The 23,831-nt window shown below is 42.7% G+C and overlaps 1 protein-coding gene across 3 annotated transcripts in view; it reads left to right on the top strand.

The window, feature by feature from the left end:
- The window catches only part of LOC123377376 (ubiquitin carboxyl-terminal hydrolase 12), an 85,533-nt gene extending 82,436 nt beyond the window's left edge, over positions 1 to 3,097 (top strand). For all 3 annotated transcript variants that reach the window (XM_045030221.1, XM_045030219.1, XM_045030220.1), the window contains one exon: positions 714 to 3,097. Coding sequence is in view for 2 of the 3 variants with exons in the window: in XM_045030219.1 (XP_044886154.1) it covers positions 714 to 815 (102 nt within the window). In the remaining variant the exon portion in view is untranslated. The remainder of the gene's footprint in view (positions 1 to 713) is intronic.
- The last annotated feature ends 20,734 nt before the right edge of the window (positions 3,098 to 23,831 follow it).

Here is a 23,831-nt window from a genome sequence, read left to right as displayed (position 1 = left end):
AGAAATGTATTCCTGTCTGTATTGAAAAGAAGCTATTTCCCTATCTAAATACTCATGAGGTTCTCAACATCACACTGGTCAGCATTGTACTAGATTCCAGGGAGAGCAAGCCCCCTTTGTTGTGTACTCTTACAGAGTTAATGTGAAAATAGTGACTGTGTGTTACATTATTGATAGGTGATCCTGATTAGTAACTGATAGTGCAGGAGTTCTGTTCATTTTTGAAGCCCCAATCATCTCTTGCGAGGTAGCAGTTCATTTAGACCGCCTGTTGAATTTACTAAAAATTTTGTGCGCACTCCTTATTATCCGGTGGAGATATTTTCCCGTGTTAACAGCAGACTATTTTTCATCTGCATACAGGCTGCATGGCTTTGGTTAAGGGAAGGTGGCGACTCCCGTTGTTAGAGCTGAGGGTGAAATGTCAGCTAGAATTTTTAGAGCAGGCCTTCATAGAGCCCTTGTGTGCACGCTGTAGCTTCACAGTGCACTATTTTTTTTTGATCTGATACTTATAAATTTATCCTGATTTAATCTTCTCCAAATTAAGCAGTTTAATCTATTGAAGAAATGTTTGGTGTATTAATATTGGGTAGCTTTAGTCAATTTCTTCATCTAGTAAACTGGAAATAGTAATTCTTTGGGGGAGGGTTTGTGTGCTCAGTGTTGGTTATTTTGAGTGGGTCTAATCTTAATGTCTTGTTGAATTGCAGAAAATTGATGCCCAGGCCATTGAAGAATTCTATGGGTTAACATCAGACATTTCCAAAAACTCAGAATCCGGATATATCCTCTTCTACCAGTCAAGAGACTAAAACTGAAATGATAAATATGTACAAATAAAAGAAAAAAGGGATCAAGGTTATGTCCCAAGGACATCAGTGACAGCAGAAACAATTCCTCATCGTTGCTGTAGGACCATGAGAGATCCAGCAGGGAGAAGAAAGGTTTACCTCTGCCATTTCTTGGAGGATGAGTGCTGACTTCCATAACAAGAAGAGCTTTTGTTCTGATTTTCTTTCTGGGCTTTTTTTTTTTTACATTGCTAGCTTCCAAAATCTGGGTTACCTCTACTTGAAACCTGGCTGCTTATTTGTTCAAGAACTGAAGAAAGGTTTTAAAAGTAACATTGTGGAATTCTTTACCATTCAGTGTCAGCCTGAGGCTATACCTTGGAGTCTATCATCGTCGTTTTTCTGTATTTTAGCAGAATGATTTCAATATTCAGTGTCAGCTGAACACGTATTTTGAGATATGAGCAGCAGCCAGTTGCTGGATATTTTGGTGACTCAGTCATGCGAAACAGTACAGTGCTAAAACATATTGGAAACGTCAGGTCTGTAATTTTTTAAAAGGTAGACAAAAAGCTATTTCTGCAGCATTATAAATTCCTCAGTATGTATCATCTTGGTTTTAGATAACACTAATAGCACTCTTTTTTGTATATTGTTAACGTCTACTATCCTATTCCCCCTTCCAGAAGATGTAATTTTTTTTCCACATTTAACCTAATCTGTTGTACTTTTTAATTTTTTAAGCAAAAGTTTGACTCTCAAAGCCACAATGCTGCAAATTCAAGGGGAACAAAGAAGCAGTCGAGCTTTTAAAAGTGCATGTCTTGCAACCAATTGTTATAGAAAGTTTAAAGTTACAGTATTTCTTGGAGCTATTGCATAAGCCAAAAGTGCCCTCTTCTGAAACAGGATCTGTTCAGCATTTCATTCAGGATATAGTAAACAGATGCAGGACCATATCTGCCTATGATAATACCCAGAAGCAGCACTAATTGTGAAGAGTTAACCAAGGGAAGCATTATTTACATAACTAATCCAGTTGTTCATAGTCTTTGAAATAAGAAATTTCCATTAAGGAAGAAAAACAAACAAAGGTTAACACACACTACCTTGCAAAGAGTTCCTCTTCATCTTGTTGGTTACATTAGTTTTGACATGTGAATCATTGCCCCTGAAAATGCTCTCTGATTTGATATGCCACTATAGGCCTTGCTTAACAGGGGAAAAGTATGTTAGTCTTATGAAGACTGAATTTAAGTAACTATCCATTACAAATGTATATAATATAATCTCAAGGATAATTAGAAAGAAAAGATTAAGGGGATTTTATAAGGAATCTCTAAAACCCTTTATGTAATTTTCTTTTTGAAAAGTCCTGTTACAATGCCAAAGCTTGTCATAGCTGGCTCTAAACCATGAGTGGAAATTGATATTTTCCTTTCTTCGTCTTGTTAAATAACACCAAAGCTGTCTTCTACCTTGTTGGTCTTAGTACAGCATTTTGTAGTACGCACTGGTGATTGTTATCTATGAGGACATTTAATTTATGCAATTCTGTGATTTGTACGGGATAAATAGAATCTTTTACCAAAATATTGTCCTCATGAAGACAACCCATCATATATATGCAGTCCTTTATGGTGGCTGTCTTCATTATCTGTTGTTCCCTTTCACAACTGGAAACCTCCTGTTAGCAATTAATTCCTTTCTTTAAAATGGAAATTAGTAAATATTAGCATATTACATTTGGTTACAAGTTCTATCCCCTCCCACCTCTCCTCCAGAAGAAAAAGTGTGGACAGTCAGTTCCTGATTTTTATTATGCAAAGTACTCTCATTTTCAGAGATTTAATCAGTAACTGTAAAACCTTGTCATCTTGTTGTTCCTCTTTGTGTGAAAATTGCTCTTGGTTAGCAATCCTCTCCACTTGTTTGCAGGAAAATCCAGAGCCCCTGGATAGTGACACTAACAGAAATCTGTCATCAGTAGCTCTTGCAAAAAGAGAGCGCACTGAGTTTAAAAAACAAATCTAAACAGTAAACACAAAAAAGTGATGTAGAACACTATACATGTATTTTGTATATCTGGTGATACATTTTTACAAATAAAATACCTGATTTGAGAGAGAGAATATTGAAAGAATATATACTATAGATTAAAAGAAGAACCGTTAAAAGTGCACTTTTGCTACAGATTTATAAGGAAACTAAATGGGATTAAATTGGAAGAGAATGGTGTGATGTTACTTCTGTATAATTAATGACCCCACCTGTCTCCAATAAAGGTCATGTATGTTCACATGCACATGGCCCAAATGTTTTTTCTTGAATGGTGTGAATATCACTCGAAGATGAAAAATAAAAGTAATTGGTTAGTTTTGATGAGAGTGAACAAGGCCCCTTTTGTTATTTGTTCTCTCCATATCAATTTTCTAAGAATATTTATTGGTAACTAGTACCCATGAATCTCCAGCTTCTCCCAGGCCTTTAATTGTTAGACTTCATTCACATGGACTGTGGAAGGGATGGCTGTGGGAATGGAAGGGCTATAAAAGGAATCCTTTGTCTAAGGTGGACTCTGCAGGACATTGCTACTCAATACTTCGTTTTGCTAATCTGGTGTTAACCCAAGCGAAAAGATTAAAAATGTATCTGGTGCCATACATGTGCTTTGAGCTTTATGGCCAAAGATGAAGTCCCTACCCTGAAGAGTTTGCCATCTACATGAGTTAACCCACTTCACTCAAAGGGAGAACTTGGTGAGTAAGAACTATTCACATAAGTAACAGTTTACAAATCAAAGTATATGGACTATATAAGTAAATATATAAGTAAGAGAGGTTCTCTTTTTAAAAAAAAATCATTTAAAATCAGAATAAATTCCCTTCCTTGTCATAGTAGGTCACATATTGGCAATAAGTAATGGAATCAAATTTTACTTTAGCACAAGTGGGGGTAACGTCCATTGATTTCAATGGGAATTTTACCTGTTTGCATCCAAGATCAAATTGGTCCACTGTAATCTGAAACAAATATGAGAAATTAATATCTGATCACCTCAAAATATAGCTCAGGCCTGAAAGGTTCATAATTTGATTTTTCTAGCATTTGCTTCTGCTGAAATAACTCTGGGCCAGATTCTGCCATTTTTACTCATGCTCAATAGTGGTTTACTCCTCAAATAACCCAGTTCGCTTCAGTGAGGCCGCTCCCTACAGGAAAAAAACTAGTGCTCAGTGAGAGTGGGGCGGATTCTGGTCCTGTAGCCCATTTATCTCTGCAAGCTGTGACAGATAGGAACCCTCACACCATACTATTACGTTGATACTCCAGTAAATTCCACAATGTGTTCATACACACGAGTCCCTGCCCCACAGAGTTTACATCCGAGGAACGTTGTTTGTGAATTAGTATTTGTACTTGTCACGTTCTTGTTAGCATCCCTAGAGTTTGAAGTGACCGGGCCAGCTCAATTTAGAATGCCTTTAGAACAAATCCGATTTGACTGGTACAAGGAGGCAAATAGAATAATAAATGTCTGTGAGACAAGTAAAACCTTCCTGCTCCAGTTCTTCGTATTCATGGAAAGGAACAACCCCCTGAAATGTAATGAATTCTCTCGGGTACGTCCAGACTACCCGCCCTATTGGCGAGTAGCGATCAATTTATCGGGGATCGATATATCCCGTCTCATCTAGACGCGATATATCGATCCCCGAACGTGCTCCCCATCGACTCCGGAACTCCACCGGAGTGAGCGGCGGTAGCGGAGTTGACGGGGGAGCCGCAGACATCGATCCCGTGCTGTGAGGACCCGAGGTAAATCGATCTAAGATACTTCGACTTCAGCTACGCTATTCACGTAGCTGAAGTTGCGTATCTTAGATCGACACCCTCCCCTAGTGTAGACCAGCCTAAATGTGGATTCCTGCTAGCATTTGCTATTGTGCACTATTAACTTCTGGAGGCTTCCTCTCTTTTTCTTTGCTTTTTCTGTGCAATTTGTTTCCACCTACACAGTCAGTTGGCTTTGTTTTGAGCTTGGGTCACACGTGCAGTGATGAAACGGGATTAGATTTTTCTCTGCAGTGAAGTTGAATAGTTATGGTTTACAGTATATATGATATTAGTGGAGTAATTGCAGTGGTGTGCCAGACAATAGCGTGGGTTAAGAACATGAAGATTCAATAATTTTTCTCCTTATTCCTTTAGAGACTGAATATTTTGCTAAGGGAAATGACTTGATCTTTAAATGAGTATTGTTTATACTTTACTCTGAGCCGTTTATTTTAACTAACTGCTCTTGGCATTAAAGGGAAGCACCCTAGTACCCGCTCCGTACTATAACCTATTTCTGTTGCGGTAATGCCTAGGACCCCTAGTCATGGACCAGAGCCCCACTGTTCTAGGTGTGGTACAAACTCTGAACAGAGAGTATGTGGCAATGTTTGAGGCTTTCAAACACTGACAGTTTAACACAGTTGTAAACTGGTTTATATAGGTTCAGAACCCTAGAATAAGACTAGCTTGGTGCAGTCATCTCTGTTCCTTATGGTAGTATCAAGAGGTCACAATCGAGGTGGAGGCCCTGTTATGCTAGGCGTTGTACAAAAATATAGGAGAAAGTGATCCTCATCCCAAAGATCTTATCCTAAAACAAGCAGGGGGAAAGTGGAGGTGGGAAGACAACAGTAACATAATGTGGTTACACAGGCTGCTAGTTATGTGCATATTTTGGTGGTTCTGAATCATTTTAAAGTTTTTAATATAAAATAACTAAGTAGCTGCCAGCAATTTCCACTGGGCACCTGTAACATTCTTTGTTAATAAAGTTAGGGAAAGAGTTCGATACCAAATCCTTGTCCAGAAACTGCTACAACTGTTATAGCAAAACCATGCTGGAAAATATTGGCATGCATAACTTTGGGGTTTGAGCAGTAAACACCACACGAGCGTTGAAAGGGTCCTGATGATTTGTGGGCCCATCTGAGTCGCACATAATTTGAACGTCACTTTGGATACATATTTGACCAGTCAAGCTTATAATTTTGTTTATGATTATTTGTAATCCTGTGGGATGTGTGCGTCTTTTGGGTTTGTTTTTTTCCCCCCTTATAGGTGGTCCTTTGCCCAATCTGCAGAGGATGAGAGTCTGTTACAGCCCCAATTAGTGTCTTGGCTCTTTAATTTCTGTGCTTGAATGTTTGTTTGCAGCGAGAACCTGGGATAAGGTTAAATCGTAATGCGCCTTTTAATTCCAAGTGGACAATTTTGTCCATATCCATTCAGGTTTAGTTAAAATGTTTAAGCATGATGCTTTTTCAGTATTTCCCCCTCCATTCTCACCCCAAGAGCCCCTCGTTTTCCATACAATAGTGGTTTAACAAATTGCAGGAGATAGGACGGGGTGGGGGGATTGGAGGGGGAGAAATGAGTAGTATTCTTGGCAATAGTTTCCAAATACATGAATTTTTTTTTAAACTGTTCATTTTGAGTTTGAGTCACAATATTTCTCAAAGCAAAAGGGCATCAGCTTGGAAAAAATCCAGATCATTTCTTAAAATTTGTTTGGAATCACTTCAGTCCAGGGCAAAAATGAAAAAGCTGAGCCACTTCGGCTGCCATTCTACATATAGATCTAAAAACTCTGGCAGTCTTTATTGAATGTTGCTCATCATCTTAGTGGTACGTGATAAGGGAATGAAACATTTGTGTCTTTGCCATGGGCATTTGGCTGCTATGTTGTTGAATGCCCTTCCTGTCTTTTCTATGCAAAAAAAGGATGAGGTTTCTAGGGAACTGCCTATGTATTGAAAAGATTATTGAAAGTATGGGGACCAATTTATTCTTGAAGCATGAAGTCATTGAAGTAAATTGCTGCAGGGGCAATTTAGATTAGATATAGACAAAGTTGGTGACAAGAAAAACAGGCAATAGAATAAGCTGCCAAAAGTAGTAATGGGTGCTAGAGGGTTAATTTTTGTCACGATTGGGGGGAGTAGAGAGCTGATATAGAATCATAGGACTGGAAGGGACTTCGAGAAGTCCTCTAGTCCCCTGCACTCCTGGCAGGACTAAGTATTATCTAGACCATCCCTGACAGGGGTTTGTCTAACCTGCTCTTAAAAGTCTCCAATAATGGAGATTCCACAACCTCCCTAGGTAATTTATTCCAATGCTTAACCACCCTGACAGGAAGTTTTTCCTAATGTCCAACCTAAGCAGCCTCTGCTGCAGTTTAAGCCCATTGCTTCTTGTCCTATCCTCAGAGGTTAAGAAAAACAATTTTTCTCCCTCCTCCTTGTAATAATCTTTTACATACTGAAAACTGTTATGTCACCTCTCAGTCTTTTTTCCAGACTAAACAAACCCAATTTTTTCAGTCTTCCCTCATAGGTCATGTTTTCTAGACCTTTAATCATTTTTGTTGCTCTTCTCTGGACTCCCTCCAATTTTTGTCCACATCCTTTTTGAAATGTGATCCCCAGAATTGGACACAATACTCCAGCTGACGCCTAATCAGCGCAGGGTAGAGCGAAAGAATTACTTCTTGTGTCTTGCTTACAACACTCCTGCTAATACAGCCCGCAATGATGTTCGCTTTTTTTGCAACAGCGTTACACTGTTGACTCTCATTTAGCTTGTGGTCCACTATGACCCCTAGATCCCTTTCCGCAGTGCTCCTTCCTGGGCAGTCATTTCCCATTTTGTATGTGTGCAACAGATTGTTCCTTCCTAAGTGGAGTACTTGGCATTTGTCCTTACTGAATTTCATCCTATTAACTTCAGACATTTCTCCAGTTTGTCCAGATCATTTTGAATTTTAATCCTATCCTCCAAAGCACTTGCAACCCCTCCCAGCTGGGTTTCATCCGCAAACTTTATATCTGTACTCTCTATGCAATTATCTAAATCATTGATGAAGATACTGAATAGAACTGAACCCAGAACAGATCCCTGCGGGACCCCACGTATTCTAACTCATGTATAAGACCTGAAACTGAGAATGAAGTACTAATAAATGGGAAACCACCTGCCATTTATAGCAATGCAATGCACAATGGCAGATGCTCAGCACCTCTTGGGATCTGGTATGAACAATCTAAGACGATGGGTTGGAAGGGAACTGACTGGAAGTGACATTATAGAGACAAGGTGGATGAGGTAATATCTTTTATTGGACCAACTTCTGCATTCCTTGTGTGGTCTTGTATTGTCCTGTGATCAGAAATAACTATTTTCCCACAGAGAAGTGGGTGAAAGGGTTTAAGTGCCATCTCTCTTCTAATGAGATGCAGATAAAACAATGAGATACTAAGTGAGAATGAAAATACCGAGTGGATGATGGATGGCCAGCTTCAGCTAGGTTGATAATACATCTTTAGCCAAGGGCAAGGAAAGTTAGAGAAAAGCAGGAAGGGAAAAGGACTTCAGAGAGTCGCAAGGAAGAGGGCTTTAGAAACAGAATGGGGAGGTGGCAGAGGATTCACAAAGTGTGAAATATCCAGACAAAACAAAATTTAGATACACTAAGGTGACCCTAAAGTGGGTTTAAGCAAGTGGATAAACTGAGTTTTTGCCCTTATTTCGCTGCTGTATCATGGGAGGGGTGGGATGAAGCCTGATATAAATATATATTTGAGAGGGTTTCTTTTCCTGCTTGTGTGCTTTTGTTTTTCTTTTCAGGGGGTTGCCTTAGAAATATCTGAAGTGCCACATTTTGTTTTTGCTGAAAACTGCAGAGATTGGGAGCTGTCTCAGCCTTCAGCCGAAGAGACTTGGGTTGTTGGATCTTTAACAAAGACAACTTTTCTCCCAAGCATTTCTCCTGTTCGAGTTGAGTAGGTGTTTCAAGCAGGCTGAATAAAAAACCACTTTCCTTCTCAGTCAATCAAGTTTCCCTTATATGGTATGTATCTCTAGTGCCACCTACTACATCTCCAATCCTCCACAGTCTTAGAAAACAAAAAGCCATTAAGATCAGCAAGAGCTGCAGCCTGCAATTTCAAGACGACAGTAGTTTAGGTTTTTTTAAAAAACTAAGGGGCTTTAAAGTAAAACAAAAACCCTTCAGAAATCACCCTGAAATCTAGGGATCTGGTTCAGTGTTCTCTGGAGTCCACGGTTCAATTCTTGGCTGCTGTTCTGTGGATTGAGAGTCACAGTTAAAAGGGCAGTAATTAGAAAGCTGCTGTTCTTGTCTCTCACGAGGTGTGTCCCTACTCAAAGGAAGTGCTGGCAAAAGGAACCCGCTGCAGTCAAAGGACTCTGCTGGAAGAAGCATTTCAGGCTCCCTTAGGAGCACTGCTCTGAGCATTTATCTGAAGGAGTGAAAGTGCCAAATAAGATGGGGGAGGCTCCAAACAGATTGACAAGAAGGTGTCTATGGAAACTTCCCATTGAAACCTCACCAAGAGTGGAGCAAGGTTTGAAATGTCAGTGCTTTTCTGTAATTACAAGAATCCGTGTGAATGGGAATGAAAGCACTGCTAGTAGGAGGATAGCACTGTGGACACGGCACTTATACTTGGAGGTGACGAGAGCACCCCTTGTCACCCTGTTTGCAATGCTCAGTAAATAAGGGCTGTGCCAGAGCAGTTGATTTCCACTTCTGCTCCTTTCTCAGCTTGTCTAGAGGGGCTTCTTTGCAACAGCTCGGATCTAGAATGAGTGGTTTGCTGTCACTCTTGTGATCATGCAGGGGTGTCCAGCTGTTCAATTTCCACATACTTTTTTAAAAGCAGCGAACGGACATCAAACATTCTGAATATTTTGGTGACCGCTTTGCTGCTTCCTCTTTAATGGGTATTTTCTATTTGGTTTTCTTTTGTTGTCTGGAGCTTGCCTGTGAATTTTCAATGCTGCAGTCTTCTGATGTCAACCGCTATTAGGAGTTTGGTGGCTTTTGGAACAATTGGGGGTGGGAAATGATTTGGGACTAATTATGCAACGTTTGACTTCCAGCAGTTCATGAAATAACATGCAGAGAGAACACTGCATTCGCTTCAAAGTGAACGGACTGACCATTAAGAGGTCGGTGGAACTGTTTAAAAAGCAGTTGTGTTAGGTAACAAAGTATCTGCATGTCTAAATGCATTGAAATGAGACTGGGAGAATTTGCAAAAGCCCAGTGCTGTAGTAGTTCCCAATCTGGTACCCAGGCCCTGTGCTTAGTCACTTAGGATTGTAGGGGTTTGTCCCCCCACGCTCCTCTTGCCCTCTTAGAGGCAGCCATATCCATAGGTCTTTGGAAGATTTTTCTCCTCTCCTTTCCATCCACTCTCCTCACCTTTATCTCTAAGCTCTGAACACATCCCTTTTCAAGGGCTGGTCCCATCAGGCTCTGTGTCTGATTTCTGCCCCCTTTCCTTGCCATCACACCAGGTTTTTTGAAGTGATTCCTTAGCTAGGTCCTGTCCCCAGAGAACACTAGCTTGTGAAGAAAATTGGAGAGATTCATCATTACACAAACACAGAGAGGTCGAACGTCAGACCCTAGGGACAAAGTGCTGCTTTTACAGTCAGTCGTAGTCCTGCTTCCTTCTTGAGATTCCTTTGGCTCTTGATCTCCTAGGAGAGCAGATATCTTCCTGGCTTACGGACCTGATCTTGAAAGGAGCCAAGCAGCTGTAACTCCTCTCAGGTTGAACAGTTAGAGATCAGCTGTGTAGAGCAGGAAAGGGTGATTTAAGTGCAAGCTAGAACCATAGGACTTTCCCCACCAAAAAGATGCCTTCCCAGGTAACACAGAGCAGAACTTCGTACAAAGCGCATTCATTCGTTATTTGTTTAATCCTTTTATGGCTCAAAACACCATTCATCTCTCTGTCTTCCTATAACATTTGCACTGTGCTCATCACCATAATGGCTGGCTCTTTGGCTGATATAGGAAAAGTGCCACCGAACTTCAGGGGTGCCTTAAAGCAGGCTCTTGGAGATAGAGCCCTTCCCGTCCCTGTCACTTGCCTGGAGAGGAGCCAGAACCCTTTTTTAATACTGATACAGTGAGTTGGGATTGGATGGTGAGAGCGCTCATGCACGAATGAGAGTCTCCGCCCTCTGTGGGAGGACCAGTTACTTTGCCTTGGATCTGTGGGGCAAGAGCAAAGCAGCTGCATTGGGACAGTGTTGTAAATCAGCCCCCTGGGGGGTCTGTGAGCCCTTTCAGGGGGGCTGCGGGGCCCCATGGGTGAAACCCAGTGCTCCAAGCCCTAGTGCTAAAGCTTGGAATGGCGCAGGGCTGAAGCCGGTGCCCTCCCTCCCCGAAGCCGGGAGCAGCATGGGGCTGAAGTTGCCCCACCCCGCCCAAAGCCAGGAGCAGCACAGGGCTAAAACTGCCCTCCCACCCCAAACCTGGGAGCGGCACGGGGCTGAAGCTGGCAAACGTTTGCCCCCAAGCCAGGAGCCCCATCGCCCCCTCCCACCTACTGAAGCTGGGAGCCACACTGGGAGCTCCCCCAGCCCATATGCAGCCCCTGGCCACCCCCTGCCTGCACACAGCCCCTAGTTACTCCCTGCACCCTGAGCAGTTTTTTAAACTTTTTGAACTGAGTCCCCCCTTTGTTATATTTTTTAGTTGCACCCCTCCCCCCCACAGCCCAGACAGGCTGGGTGGCTCCTGAGTGAGTCGGGGTGGAGGTGGCACTCCTTCTCTGGACCCTGCTGTGCGGAGCTGGCTCGAGCCACACCACCCCTTGCCCAAATAGAAGTAAAACTACACCTATTCCCAAGGGCCCCCTGTGATGGGTTCGGTCACAGGGATCCTCTTGGGACTGTCACCTGATGTACTGAAATTACCTCTGAGCCCGTTTCCCTGCCAGCTTGGGACTTCAGAACCCTGCCTTGTTGAGCCAGACATACTAGCCTGCAGCTTTGGGGGTCTGGGTCACGCCCCCCAAAGCTGCAGACTTTAACCAAAAACAGCTCAGCAGGTTACCTCTCCAGCACCCAGACACCCAGTTCCCAATGGGATCCAAACCCCAAATAAATCCATTTCACTCTGTATAAAACATATACAGGGTAAACTCATAAATTGTCTGCCCTCTATAACAATGATAGAGAGAGATGCACAGCTGTCTGCTCCCCCAGGTATTAATCACTTACTCTAGGTTTATTAATAAACAAAAATGATTTTATTAAGTATAAAAAGTAGGATTTAATGATTTCAAGTAATAACAGACACAACAAAGTAAGTCACAAAGCAAAATAAAACAAAACCCGCAAGTCTAAGCCTAATACAATAAGAAACTGATTACAGGTACTATCTCACCCTGAGAGATGTTCTAATAAACTTCTTTCATAGACTAGACTCCTTCCTAGTCTGGGTCCAATCCTTTCCCCTGGTACAGTCCTTGTTAGTTCCAGCAGACATCTCAGGTGATTAAGCAGCGGTTTTCTCATGACTGGCCCCTTTTGTCCTGCTCCACTCCCTTTTATAGCTTTGGCACAAGGCGGGAATCCTTTGTCTCTCTAGATGAAGTGGGGACCCAAATGGAAAAGTACCAGATTTAAGATGGATTTCATTATCAGGTCACATGTCACTGTAAGACCCCTAGTCTCCATTCCCCATGGGCTGGCCCACACGTACACAGGAAGGCTTTCAAGTAACTAGGGCTGTTTACCACTGATTGTTTCTGGAGCACCTTTAATGGCTTCCACTTAAGTTTATATCAGTAATACAAGTTTATATCTTATTCTCCTAACTCCAGACATAGAAATAATACATGCAAACAAATAAGATGAACACACTCAGTAGATTATAAGCTTTGTAATGATACCTTACAAGAGACCTTTTGCATAAAGCATATTCCAGTTACATCATATTCACATTCATAAGCATATTTTCATAAAGCATGTGGAGTGCAACGTCACACACCCCCAGCCAGGAGCCCTGAGGTCTCCCCTCCCCACTGGGCCCTGGAGTTTTTATAGCATGTTGGGTGGTGGGGGGGAGGAGGTTAGCAAGAAAAAGGTTGAGAACCCCTATTGTAAATTGTGCAGCAATTGTTCCTGTGGCCAGAGGTTGCCAGGCATGAGTCATACACCATTCACAACCTGGTTCCTAAAAACTGTCAAAGTTTTACTCTTCTATGAAATAAAAGGTGGGTCCTGAAGTTCTTTTCATGTGAATGCCCCTCCCCCTCCCACCAAAGCCTTTATAATCACTCCTGAGTTAGTCATAGTCCTAAGAAAAGAAAAACCAGCATGCTGGTGAATGACAGTTACCAAAGAACTGTTACTAATTATATCTCAGCACAGTGAAAAATAACGTGAAGGGCTTGAGAAGCTTTCTGGAAGGAAGCCCAGCTCTTCCTCTTTGAGTGACTGTCTTCAGGTTCTGGGATTTCTGGTGTCATAAAGTTGCTCTAGCAGCTTCTGAGAGTCTCCTTTCAATGGTAGAATCTCACCCCCTTCCAGTCATATGGATTCTCTTTCTCCTGCATCCCATCTGTTCTCTGATCAGGGTTTAGGAACAGCTGAAGTTCAGACAAGCCATACAAAACTCCACTCCAGATTTTCCACAGGTGCTCCAGCTGAGTTGCATGCATTCAATAATGCTGCCATCCTTTAATAAGGTGGCATTGTGAGGTGCTGTGTTATCTTGGTAACTCCCATATCGAATTTGCTTAGTTTACTAGTAAAAAGATGTTTTTTTCTAACTTTCACTGCCACAAACTCATGCCGAGATTTGAAATGGCCGCTGGGTTCTTTCCACCTAAGGCATCTTCCAATAACATCCAATTTTAGGTACCGGTAGTAGAACTGTACTAGAGTGATGGCTGGAGACTTCTGCAAAATTGCCAGGGTAGACCAGGCCTGTGTATGAATGAAATTCTGTTTGGCTATCAAGATGACAGCCAACTGAACGACATCAAGCACCTCAACATTAAATGGGAAGATTTTGAGAGAAGGGAAGTTGACAGGCAAGGTTGGCAAATGTGAGTAGCCCAATGTGCAGCAAAGCACGGGATGGACTAAGTTAAGTAAGTTATCAAGGTGATAGGTGCCCTGTTGGTAGCTGTGTCCTTCTAGTGAAGTCTGGTCACAAATGCCTTGTCTATATGAGGGTAAAACCGCTTGCTAAAACACTGGAAACCATTATTTAAACACAGCTCATGCTAATGTGGTCTAAAGGCTGATGACTCTGGTTCCCATGGATAGAGACCTAGCCCCAGATTTTCATAAGTATTTAGGTGCCTAACTACCATTGATTTCAATTCAGGCACCTAATTACTTTACAGATTTGTACCGTAGGTTGGAAACCTGTTCAGTACGTGGTCAGGCCTGAGCTACGCTACTCAGCATAGCCAGGTTTAAATCCCGCATGTGGGAATTGTATTAAAAAGGGGTTCAGCTAATGGATTCATTGCTAATGTAGTCAGATTCCTTTGCACTCTAGCTGCAGTGTCCAACGTGAATCCATTACCAGACTCTTGAGCTGAGCAGTTCTCCTAGTTTTCTAATCCCATCTCTCATACAGTTTTCCCATCACCACCCCTTGGTGTTCAGGCACAACGGGTAAAGTAGCAGGCTGTCCGTCTCTTTACCAGCGGACGTCTCCCTGTGTCTACGTAAGGCAAGCTGCCTGTGAAAGGAAAGAACTTGCAAGATGCTCCAAGACTCATAGAAGCATGGTGCAGCATTCCACTGCCATGGTGACTCTGCTCCTGGAGAATTGAGTTGCATATGGAGGGCTTGCCATATCGGACCCAACTAATGATCCATGGATCTGGTATCCAGCCTCCAGCAGTCATCAACATGAGATGCTTCAAGGAAGACATGAAATAGGATAGTGAGCTGGGGATTGGATCAAAGAGTTTGAAGCTAGTATTGAATCTTTTCCCCATGTTTCATAAAACCAAGCTACACAGAAGCTAATCCTGCCCTTAGCAGCTTCCTTTTTCTAATTCTCACCATTGTCTTCAAATAATGATAACATCAACAAAAAGGTGTCATCTGTTAGCAATTGCAATAATTCCGTATGACAACTCCCATCACACTAATGCTAGGGTGTCGTTAACTAGCTTCGGCCTTGCTAATAAGAATAAACATTTCCCCTAATAATACATTTATGGGGCAAAGGAGAGGCGTGAGAGAGTAGCAAAGGCAAGTCAGTGCCTGGTGTAGAGGGTCTGCAGGGACAGACAGGTTCTGCTCAGGCAGTCTGAATAGAGCGACTGATCCTCTAGTGCCCTCTTGCTGTTTCAATCTCCTTGCCCACCTGACTTTGGGAGTCGGTTCTTCTCCTTTGCACTCTGTTCTGCATAAAGCAAATGGTTCTCATATATAGTTTTTACTTCACAAACACCAGGCTCTTATGTGTCCAAAGATGGCAGATTCCCCCAGTGAGTGGCTTGGAAAAGTGGAGATCCATTGGCAGAGATGTTGCAAATGTGTAACTGACAATGTGTCAGAAACTGCTGTTGCATGAGTGAACTAGGTACATTGTGCCCCATAGGAAATCTAGACACCTTTGATTATCTAATAACTACCTGTTACCCAGCCTATGGCACAGTTTGCACCAATATGTAAGTATCTTCTTGATGCCTCTGAGTGCAATCAATGGTTCACAGGCTGGGTTGGGTTTTTGATGAGCTGAAAATACAAGAAAGGCTCATATTTAAATTTATCTGTCATATAAATTCCAGTTTGAGTTTGGGCTCATGCCCATAAGGCTAGGACAGATGTAGTAATGTTTTTACCAGTGAACTCCACTGTATTACAAATAGTACACTATATTAAGCAAACAGGAGTCAGGTGAACCTGGAGGCTACTCCAAATTTGCCATTAATTTCCCCTCTGTTCTTGGATAAGTCACTTAAACTTCTCTGCACCTTAGTTTTCACCATCTGCAAAATGGTGTTAATATTTCCTTTTTGTAAAGTGCTTTGAGAGTTTCAGATGAAAGGGACTTTCTGGGCCAAATGCTGCCTCTCTGTTATGTTGGTTCAAACTAGTTGACTTTAGTGCAGCTGCACTGATGTAGATGAGGGCAGAATTTAATCAAATACATGCAAAGTATTATTCCTTGTGCAGAACTACAGGGAACTCAAGATCGTAGTGGGCCTTGTATTGCCTTAATCTGGCCCTAACTGCACTCCACTTTCCCAAAATCTGCGTCCTTCTTGGCATTCAAGGCACCAGTCTCAGCACAACTGATGGTCGCTGAATGCGAGAACAAAGGAACCCATGCTGGTAAACTCGCCGCTGTTGGAAAAAGATCAGCGGGGCTGATGAACTCTAAGAAGGGACCTGAACTTGGCATGTTAAAAGGGCCACTCTGAGTCTGTTGACTGCAGCCTGTAGAAATGATGGGGCCTGATTCTAAGAGCGCTTATACTAGAGATGGCTATTGAATGTGGTGAGATGATCTGGGTTTTACACTGGTCTAAATGAGATCATGCTGTGGATAGGAACATGGAAAACATAAGCACTGCTGCATTGGATCGGACCCAGGGGCCATCTAGTTCAGTACCCAGTCTCCAATGAGGGCTAGTACCTGATAACCCTCCAGTAGGCAGATGTAGAATAATCTGCCCCTCACATCAGGTCTCATCCTGATTGCACTGGGACATTGACTTAAACCTGGGGGCAGGAGGTTTAGTATCCTTTCCAAAATGTTTGTTATTAAGATAGCCAGAGTTATAATTGTCACCTATATCAGCCAATCCCTTTTCGGCTCCTTTGTGAATCTGAATTGGGTAGGATGTGCCCACACTGCTAATGGTGCTGTCTGAGGAGAAGTACAGCAGTGAGCAGCTCTTCCACAGTGCTGGCAGCCCACTAATAAAGCTGACTTGACATTGTCTGGCAGTAAAAAGGAAGCGAGGGACCAATGAAAATTAATGGAGGGCTGGTTCTGAGAGACCTCTTTTTTCAGGCTTAATTAGTGGTGGATGTGACTCGGCTCATAAACCTGTCCCCATGCGGATACACTTTGCCAAGGTTTCTTATTTGGCTTCTATGTTTCATTTAATTTATTTTACAATACAATTCTCACGCAAGTGTGTCTGGGAGCTCAGGAAGTGACATCCCAGTGTCCTAGACTGTTTGTTAGCTGACACTTCGTGTTTCTTAATGAAACATCATTCCTCTTCCACTAGGGCAGGTTTTCACTTCATGCTAAGCCCTAGTGAGCACACTCAGCCAGCAGGACACAATAATAAGAAGAGGTCAATCCCAAAAGATATTCTACTGTGGATCTTCAGGGTTGGGAGGGCTTTCTGAATGGTCTATGTCATACCAAGGATGCTGAGAGGGAGCCATCAGCATCCACTCATTGAAAGGTTTAAAGGATGCATTGTTGAAGAAAGCAAAACAAAGGAAAAATACAGCTCCTGAACCAGATGTTGCTTTCTGTGACAGTGGTGTAGGTCTGGAATAAATGTATTTAAATCAGTGGAGTCACTTCAGATTTAAATTGCGTAACTGAAAATGGAATCAACCTCTACGTTTTCTTTAAACAGAGCATCTTTGCTATTTCCTCCTCCATAACACCTGGCAACCGGCCCTGTTTCTATTTCCCCCTGCCCTGCAGTCAGCAAGGATGCCATTCACTGATTGTCAATAGAGCTGAATCAGAATCCAGTTTTTTATATCGGGGACAGAGGCTGGTAATGAAGACCCATAAAAAGAAAATGCATTGCATTATCACAAGCATAACATCTTTTCCTCTTTCTCAAAGGCCTGGGTGTTAATGACAGACCTTCTGCAATCACGAATGAGGAGCATTACTTTGCTGCTTGTAATAAGATATTCATGATTGTTTTCATGATAAACTCCTGTGAGTCAAAGCTTTCTATAAATACATACTAACAAATATAAGCTAAAGTTTGGGGAGGGGGAGGCACATGGATTTTAATTTGTTTTCATCAAACTTGAGAACCCATTAGATCATCTAGGCTGAACTCCTGTTATGTCAGCTTAACTTCTGTACCGGAAAGATAATGGAGCAAATAATCAAACAATCAATTTTCAAACATCTAGAAGATAAGGTGATAAGTAAAAGTCAGCATGGATTTATCAAGAACAAATCATGTCAAACCAACCTGATAGCTTTCTTTGACAGGGTAACAAGCCTTGTGGATGGTGGTGGTGGTGGGGGGGGAAAGCATGGTATATCTTGGTATAGATATACCAAGACTTGGTATATCTTGACTTTAGTAAAGCTTCTGATACTGTCTCACATGCCTTTCTCATAAACAAACTAGGGAAATACAGCCTAGGTGGAGCTACTATAAGGTGGGTGCAAAACTGGTTGGAAAACCGTTCCCAGAGAGCAGTTATCAGTGGTTCACAGTCAGGCTGGAAGGGCATAACGAGTGGGGTCCCACAGGAATCAGTTCTGGGTCCGGTTCTGTTCAATATCTTCTTCAATGATTTAGATAATGGCATGGAGAGTACACTTATAAAGTTTGCAGATGATACCGAACTGGGAGGGATTGCAAGTGCTTTGGAGGATAGGATTATAATTCAAAATGAACTGGACAAACAGGAGAAATGGTCATAAGTAAATAGGATGAAATTCAATAAGGACAAATGCAAAGTACCCCACCTAGGAAGGAACAATCAGTTGCACACATACAAAATGGGAAATGTTTGCCTAGGAAGGAGTACTGCAGAAAGGGATCTGGGGCTTATAGTAGACTATAAGCTATATATGAGTCAACAGTGTAACACTGTTGCAAAAAAAAGCAAACATCATTCTCGGATGTATTAGAAGGAGTGTTGTAAGCAAGACACAAGAAGTAATTCTTCCACTCTGATTAATCTGATAAATCAAAACAAAGCCATGATCACTCCATTTTGAAAAATCCATGCTTATTTGGAGGCCACAAAGATGTTTTGGGTTTCAGTTGAAAGTCAAATCTGAATTTTCCAAAAGAGCTAGAGCTTTGTGTCCAGCCCACCTGAGAGAGTTTAGATCTGTTCCCACATTGCTGTGGTGTTCAGCTCTTTGAGTTGAATTTAAGCCCGTCAACTCTGCTGAAAAGTGCTAAACCCATTTCTCCTCTGTGTCTTCAGGTTCACCACTGGGCAGCATTTTGCAGTATCATGGAGATTTCCTATACACTCTTGTGGGAAAAGACTGCTTTTATTTTTGTATACTACATAGTATCAAACATATTGTGGGTGCTAAATCAACAATAATCATGTCCACCTGGAATTTTTCATCCATCTAACCAGATCATTCAGCTGGTAAATATCACAGCCTCCATTGTGCCATGAAACATTCTACGGACTGTTCCATTGTCATTCTCCGGAGAGGTAGAGAGAACAATTTTGATGAGGAGGCAGGAGAAGTACACTTTACATTATTTCCCTTTTGAATATGTAGGAAACAATGCCAACACTGGGAAAACCAGGGTGCTTTAGACAGCAGCACTAGGATGTCTGATTGTGTGCAGAATGGTCATTGTCTTGGTGCGTGTGTTTGAGATGAGAATGTTAGCAATTTTTGCCTGTCACATGAACCGCTCCCACTATGGATGAGGCTACAACTGAAAAAAAAAATAGATCAGTTTCAGCAGTTGTATTTCTATAATGCTTTTGCACTTTGGCACAAGTGTAAGTGCCTCACTTACCATTGCAGGATCCCCCAGTGATCTGTGGGGGGCTCAGATTAGAACATGTTCTAAAACTGTCTCTTGTGCCAGAACGATACTGGTTTGAGAGAGAAGATCAGCACAGATATTTAAGGGGCTGGAGGGAATGACTTCTAAGGAGGGAGCTAAGTGAGATAGACACCCATTATCTCATTAAATATCCACAGAAATCTTATTTGGGCAAGACCTGCAACTTTGGCAGAATCATTGGTGTGCCACATTGTCCCTTGGAGTATGGGGACTGGCTGAGGTATGGGATATGAGCAGGAGGGGAAAGGGAGGGAGTACCAAGGTGGCTTAGATGCCATAATGGTGAGGACCAGGAGCAGAAAGATGGGGGAGCAGTCTAGGGGCGTTCAGAAGGCATGCAGGCAGCTATACAGCCTAGGCAACGTACTCCGTAGCTCTCTCAACCCTTCATGTGGCCTCCTCGCTGCATTTTGTACTGAACTGCTGCAGTTGACTCCTGTCTCTGCCACCCAGCTGAGGTGAGCATACACTGCCTGACAGAGAGAGCATGGCCAAGTGACAACGAAAGCTGTGCATGAGCAATGTACACAAGGGTACAAAGGGTGTAAACACTGCTGAGGAAAGGGAATTCCTTGTAGTGGGTCTCGAGTGGGTGGGATATAACTAAGAGTATTGGGATGAAGCCAAGTAAAGGAAAATATAGACTAGACAGCAGGGGAGAGGGCCAAATTTGTCTCTAGTGTAACCCCATTAAAGACAAATTTGGCTCAGACAGTTCTAGCAGTGAAGACTATTAGCCCCAGTCTCTCCAGTGGAATCCTCATCATTTGCATAATTTAAAAGTGGACTGGACAAAGTCCTGGCACAGGCACAATAGGGAACAGTCTGACATTGGCCATGGGAAGGTACTGACTAGGTCTTTTCCCTCTCTGATTCTCGGGGATTGTATTCAGCTGATGCATTATAAAGGAGCAGAATGGATAGCGTGGCAGTAGCTGGTCCACCAGCATTCTCCAGATAGTTTACCACATGGCAAACTGAGGGAAGGGCTGGTCTCATTTTGCTTTCTTAAAGAAACAGATAATACAGTAGATATATACAGATAATACAGTATAGAGATATACACACTAGTTCCTGCTCCCAAGATTCAGGTCCCTGACAGCCCTTGAGTTTTAGGAGCTGGTGTCACCATGCCTCAGTGGGTCACAGCTAAGAATACCAAATTCATGACAGACTGCTCAGAAATAGGGCAGGTTCACCCCAAACTGGTGGCTATTCTTCCATATGATATACCAAACTAGTAACAAAAGTAAACTTCTGTCTCACTATGCTGAGTAACAAGAAGTCCAAAATGCAGTCTCCCTGCTTTACTACCCAGACACTGGACCATCTGATGAGTGGTTCCTGAAAACCAATTTTATCACATATAGTGTCCTCTAATCCCAAGAGATCAGCCACATAGCCAAGTCAATATATAACTCAGATCTCACCCAATAATCATGCTGTTGCCAATCCTGTAGTAACTAAAATATAAAGGTTTTTTTTAATAACGAAGAGAAGAGGAGAGTTAAAATGGTTTAGGAAGTCATGTACATGCAATCATTGCAAAGTTCTTGGATCAGATTTGCAGCACTGATGTTACAGACTGCCAGCTTGTAAAGTCTCTGGTAACTTCCAGTGTTGTGTATTTGGTTGTCATGGTTTTTGGTTCCTATGGTAACTGAGTTAGATTATTAGGGGATAGCTCAGCCAGCTTCAGCCGGCTGGGTGAGTTCTCTGAGTCTGTAAATAAAATGGTGGTTTTGTTAGCTGTCTGCTGTCTGGCCTCAAGTGATTCCTTCCTAAACCGGCTGCCCCCAAGGATATAACAAGTGGCGACGATGGATGGGATCCTGGTGCTGCTCCAGTAACAGAAGGAAGTAGAAGTCAAGGTACAAAACAAACAAATAAAAATACTGCTTGTTTGCACTGACTGTGAAAGTGAAACTAAAATCATGGCTACTCTGACCAGGCCACTGGAACCTTTTGATGAGAATATAGAGCAGTGGCATGTGTATACTGAGCGTTTTGAGCTTTTTGGTATTGCAAATGACATTACAGAAACAAAGAAGGTGCCAATATTCTTAAGTGTTGTAGGGGCTAAAACCTACTCCCTGCTACGCAGCTTACTACACCCTGTTAAGCCTGAGACTAAATCTTACAGTGACATTGTGGAAATCCTGGGGTCCCATTTCTCCCCAAAACCACTGGTAATTGCTGAAAGATATAGGTTCCACAAAAGAGACCAAAAGGAAGATGAAACAGTTGTACAATTTGTAGCCATTTTAAAAAAGCTAGCAGAACACTGTGAATTTAAAGAGATGTTAAATGATGCCCTGCGTGACAGGTTAGTGTGTGGTCTCTACAGTGAAGCTATACGGAAGCGCCTACTGCCAGAGGCTCAGCTTACCTTACAGAAGGCTGTTGATATTGCTGTCTCCATGGAACTGGCTACAAGGGAGGCACAATACATCGGTGCATCCCCTAGGGTGCAAAAAGTGTCACAAGAACTGACCCACAAAACGGTGCAGAGTCAAGAATGTTACCGCTGTGGTAAGCCGGGTCACCAGGCATCGGAATGCTGGTGTAAGGACCTGGTGTGTCGACACTGTGGTAAAAAGGGACACATTGAGTGTGCCTGTAAACAAAAGAAAAGGAGGCCTGTGGTCTGGCCGACAAAAAGAGGAACCTTGCATACCCTAGAGCAGACCCAGGATGATCAAGGTGACACCTCAGCGCAAGAGAAAGTGCCACTGCATGTTTTGTCTTTGGCAGTGGGCTCACATGAATACTGGGTAACCCCGTTATTGGATGGCAAACGTATACGCATGGAACTGGACACCGGTGCAGCCATCTCACTGATCTCCGAGACTGTGTATAAAGAAAAGCTACAGCATCTTCCGCTTAAGGCAACAAAAACTGTTCTGAAGACGTATACGGGAGAAGCTGTGCCTATGCTGGGCACTATTGATGTTAAGGTGGAGCTCAATGGACAGGTGGCTAAATTGCTACTGTTTGTGGTGAGAGGTAACTACCCAGCCTTAATGGGTAGGTCTTGGCTTGGGAAGATTCAACTGAACTGGGCAGAAGTGCACCGGATGACTAAAGAAGAAACCAGTCTAACCCCTATACTAAGGAAACATGCTGCTGTTTTTGGAGATGATTTGGGAGTATGAAGGGAATCACTGTGACATTGAACATTAAACCTGACAGTCCACCAAAATATCTGAAAGCCCGAACTGTGCCATATGCCATCAGGCCAAAAGTTGAAGCAGACCTGGAGCGCCTGGTCACCAATGGAGTCCTAATACCAGTTACCCATAGCTCATGGGCCACTCCTATCATTCCAATAGTGAAGAAAGATGGCTCTCTCCGGATTTGTGGTGATTTTAAAGTCACTGTCAACCCAGTGTTGTGTGCAGAGCAATACCCGCTTCCCCGCATCGATGACCTCTTCGCAGGCCTGGCTGGGGGACAAAAGTTCAGTAAGATTGATCTGAGTCAAGCATATTTACAGATGCACGTCGATGAAAAGTCCCAAGAGCTGTTGACTATTGTGACTCATAAGGGGCTTTATCGATACTGCTGCCTACCCTTCGGAATAACATCTGCTCCCGCCCTGTTCCAGAGGGCTATGGACCAGATCTTGTGTGGCTTGTCAGGGGTTCAGTGCTATCTGGATGATATCCTGGTCACTGGAAGAAATGAAGAGGATCACTTAAAGAATTTAGAGGCTACCCTACAAAGACTGGAAGAGTATGGCCTACGAGTTCGCAAAGACAAGTGTGAATTCTTCAAGCCCTCTGTTGAATATTTGGGACACATCATTGATTCTGCAGGTCTTCATAAGGCCCCTGCAAAAGTTAAAGCTATTGTGGAGGCTCCCCCACCTCGAAATGTAAGCCAGCTGCGCTCGTTTCTAGGACTACTGAACTACTATGGAAAGTTCATCTCACAGTTAGCCACACTGCTAAAACCACTTCATGAGCTCCTTGGGCAGAACAAGGCCTGGAAGTGGACTGAAGCCTGTGATGTTGCATTTAACAAAGCTAAGGATGCATTGCTAAATTCTGAAGTTCTAACGCACTTTGATCCATCCTTACCCCTACAATTGGCCTGCGATGCCTCCCCTTATGGAGTGGGAGCAGTCGTGTCACACATTATGCCTTCAGGAGAAGAGAGACCTATTGCTTTTGCTTCACGCACTCTAAGCAAAGCAGAAACTAACTACGCCCAAATCGAACGTGAGGCATTAGGAATTGTTTTTGGAATTCGGAAGTTTCATCAGTACCTGTTTGGGCGAAAGTTTACTCTTCTCACAGACCATCGACCGCTGACGTCAATTTTTGGACCCTACACAGGCATTCCCCCATTAGCTGCTAGTCGTATGCAACGTTGGGCATTGTTACTTTCAGCACACACA

Source organism: Mauremys mutica, chromosome 9 (genome assembly GCF_020497125.1).
Source record: "Mauremys mutica isolate MM-2020 ecotype Southern chromosome 9, ASM2049712v1, whole genome shotgun sequence".
NCBI classification, from domain to species: domain Eukaryota; kingdom Metazoa; phylum Chordata; order Testudines; family Geoemydidae; genus Mauremys; species Mauremys mutica.
This window is presented reverse-complemented; position numbering and strand designations above follow the sequence as displayed.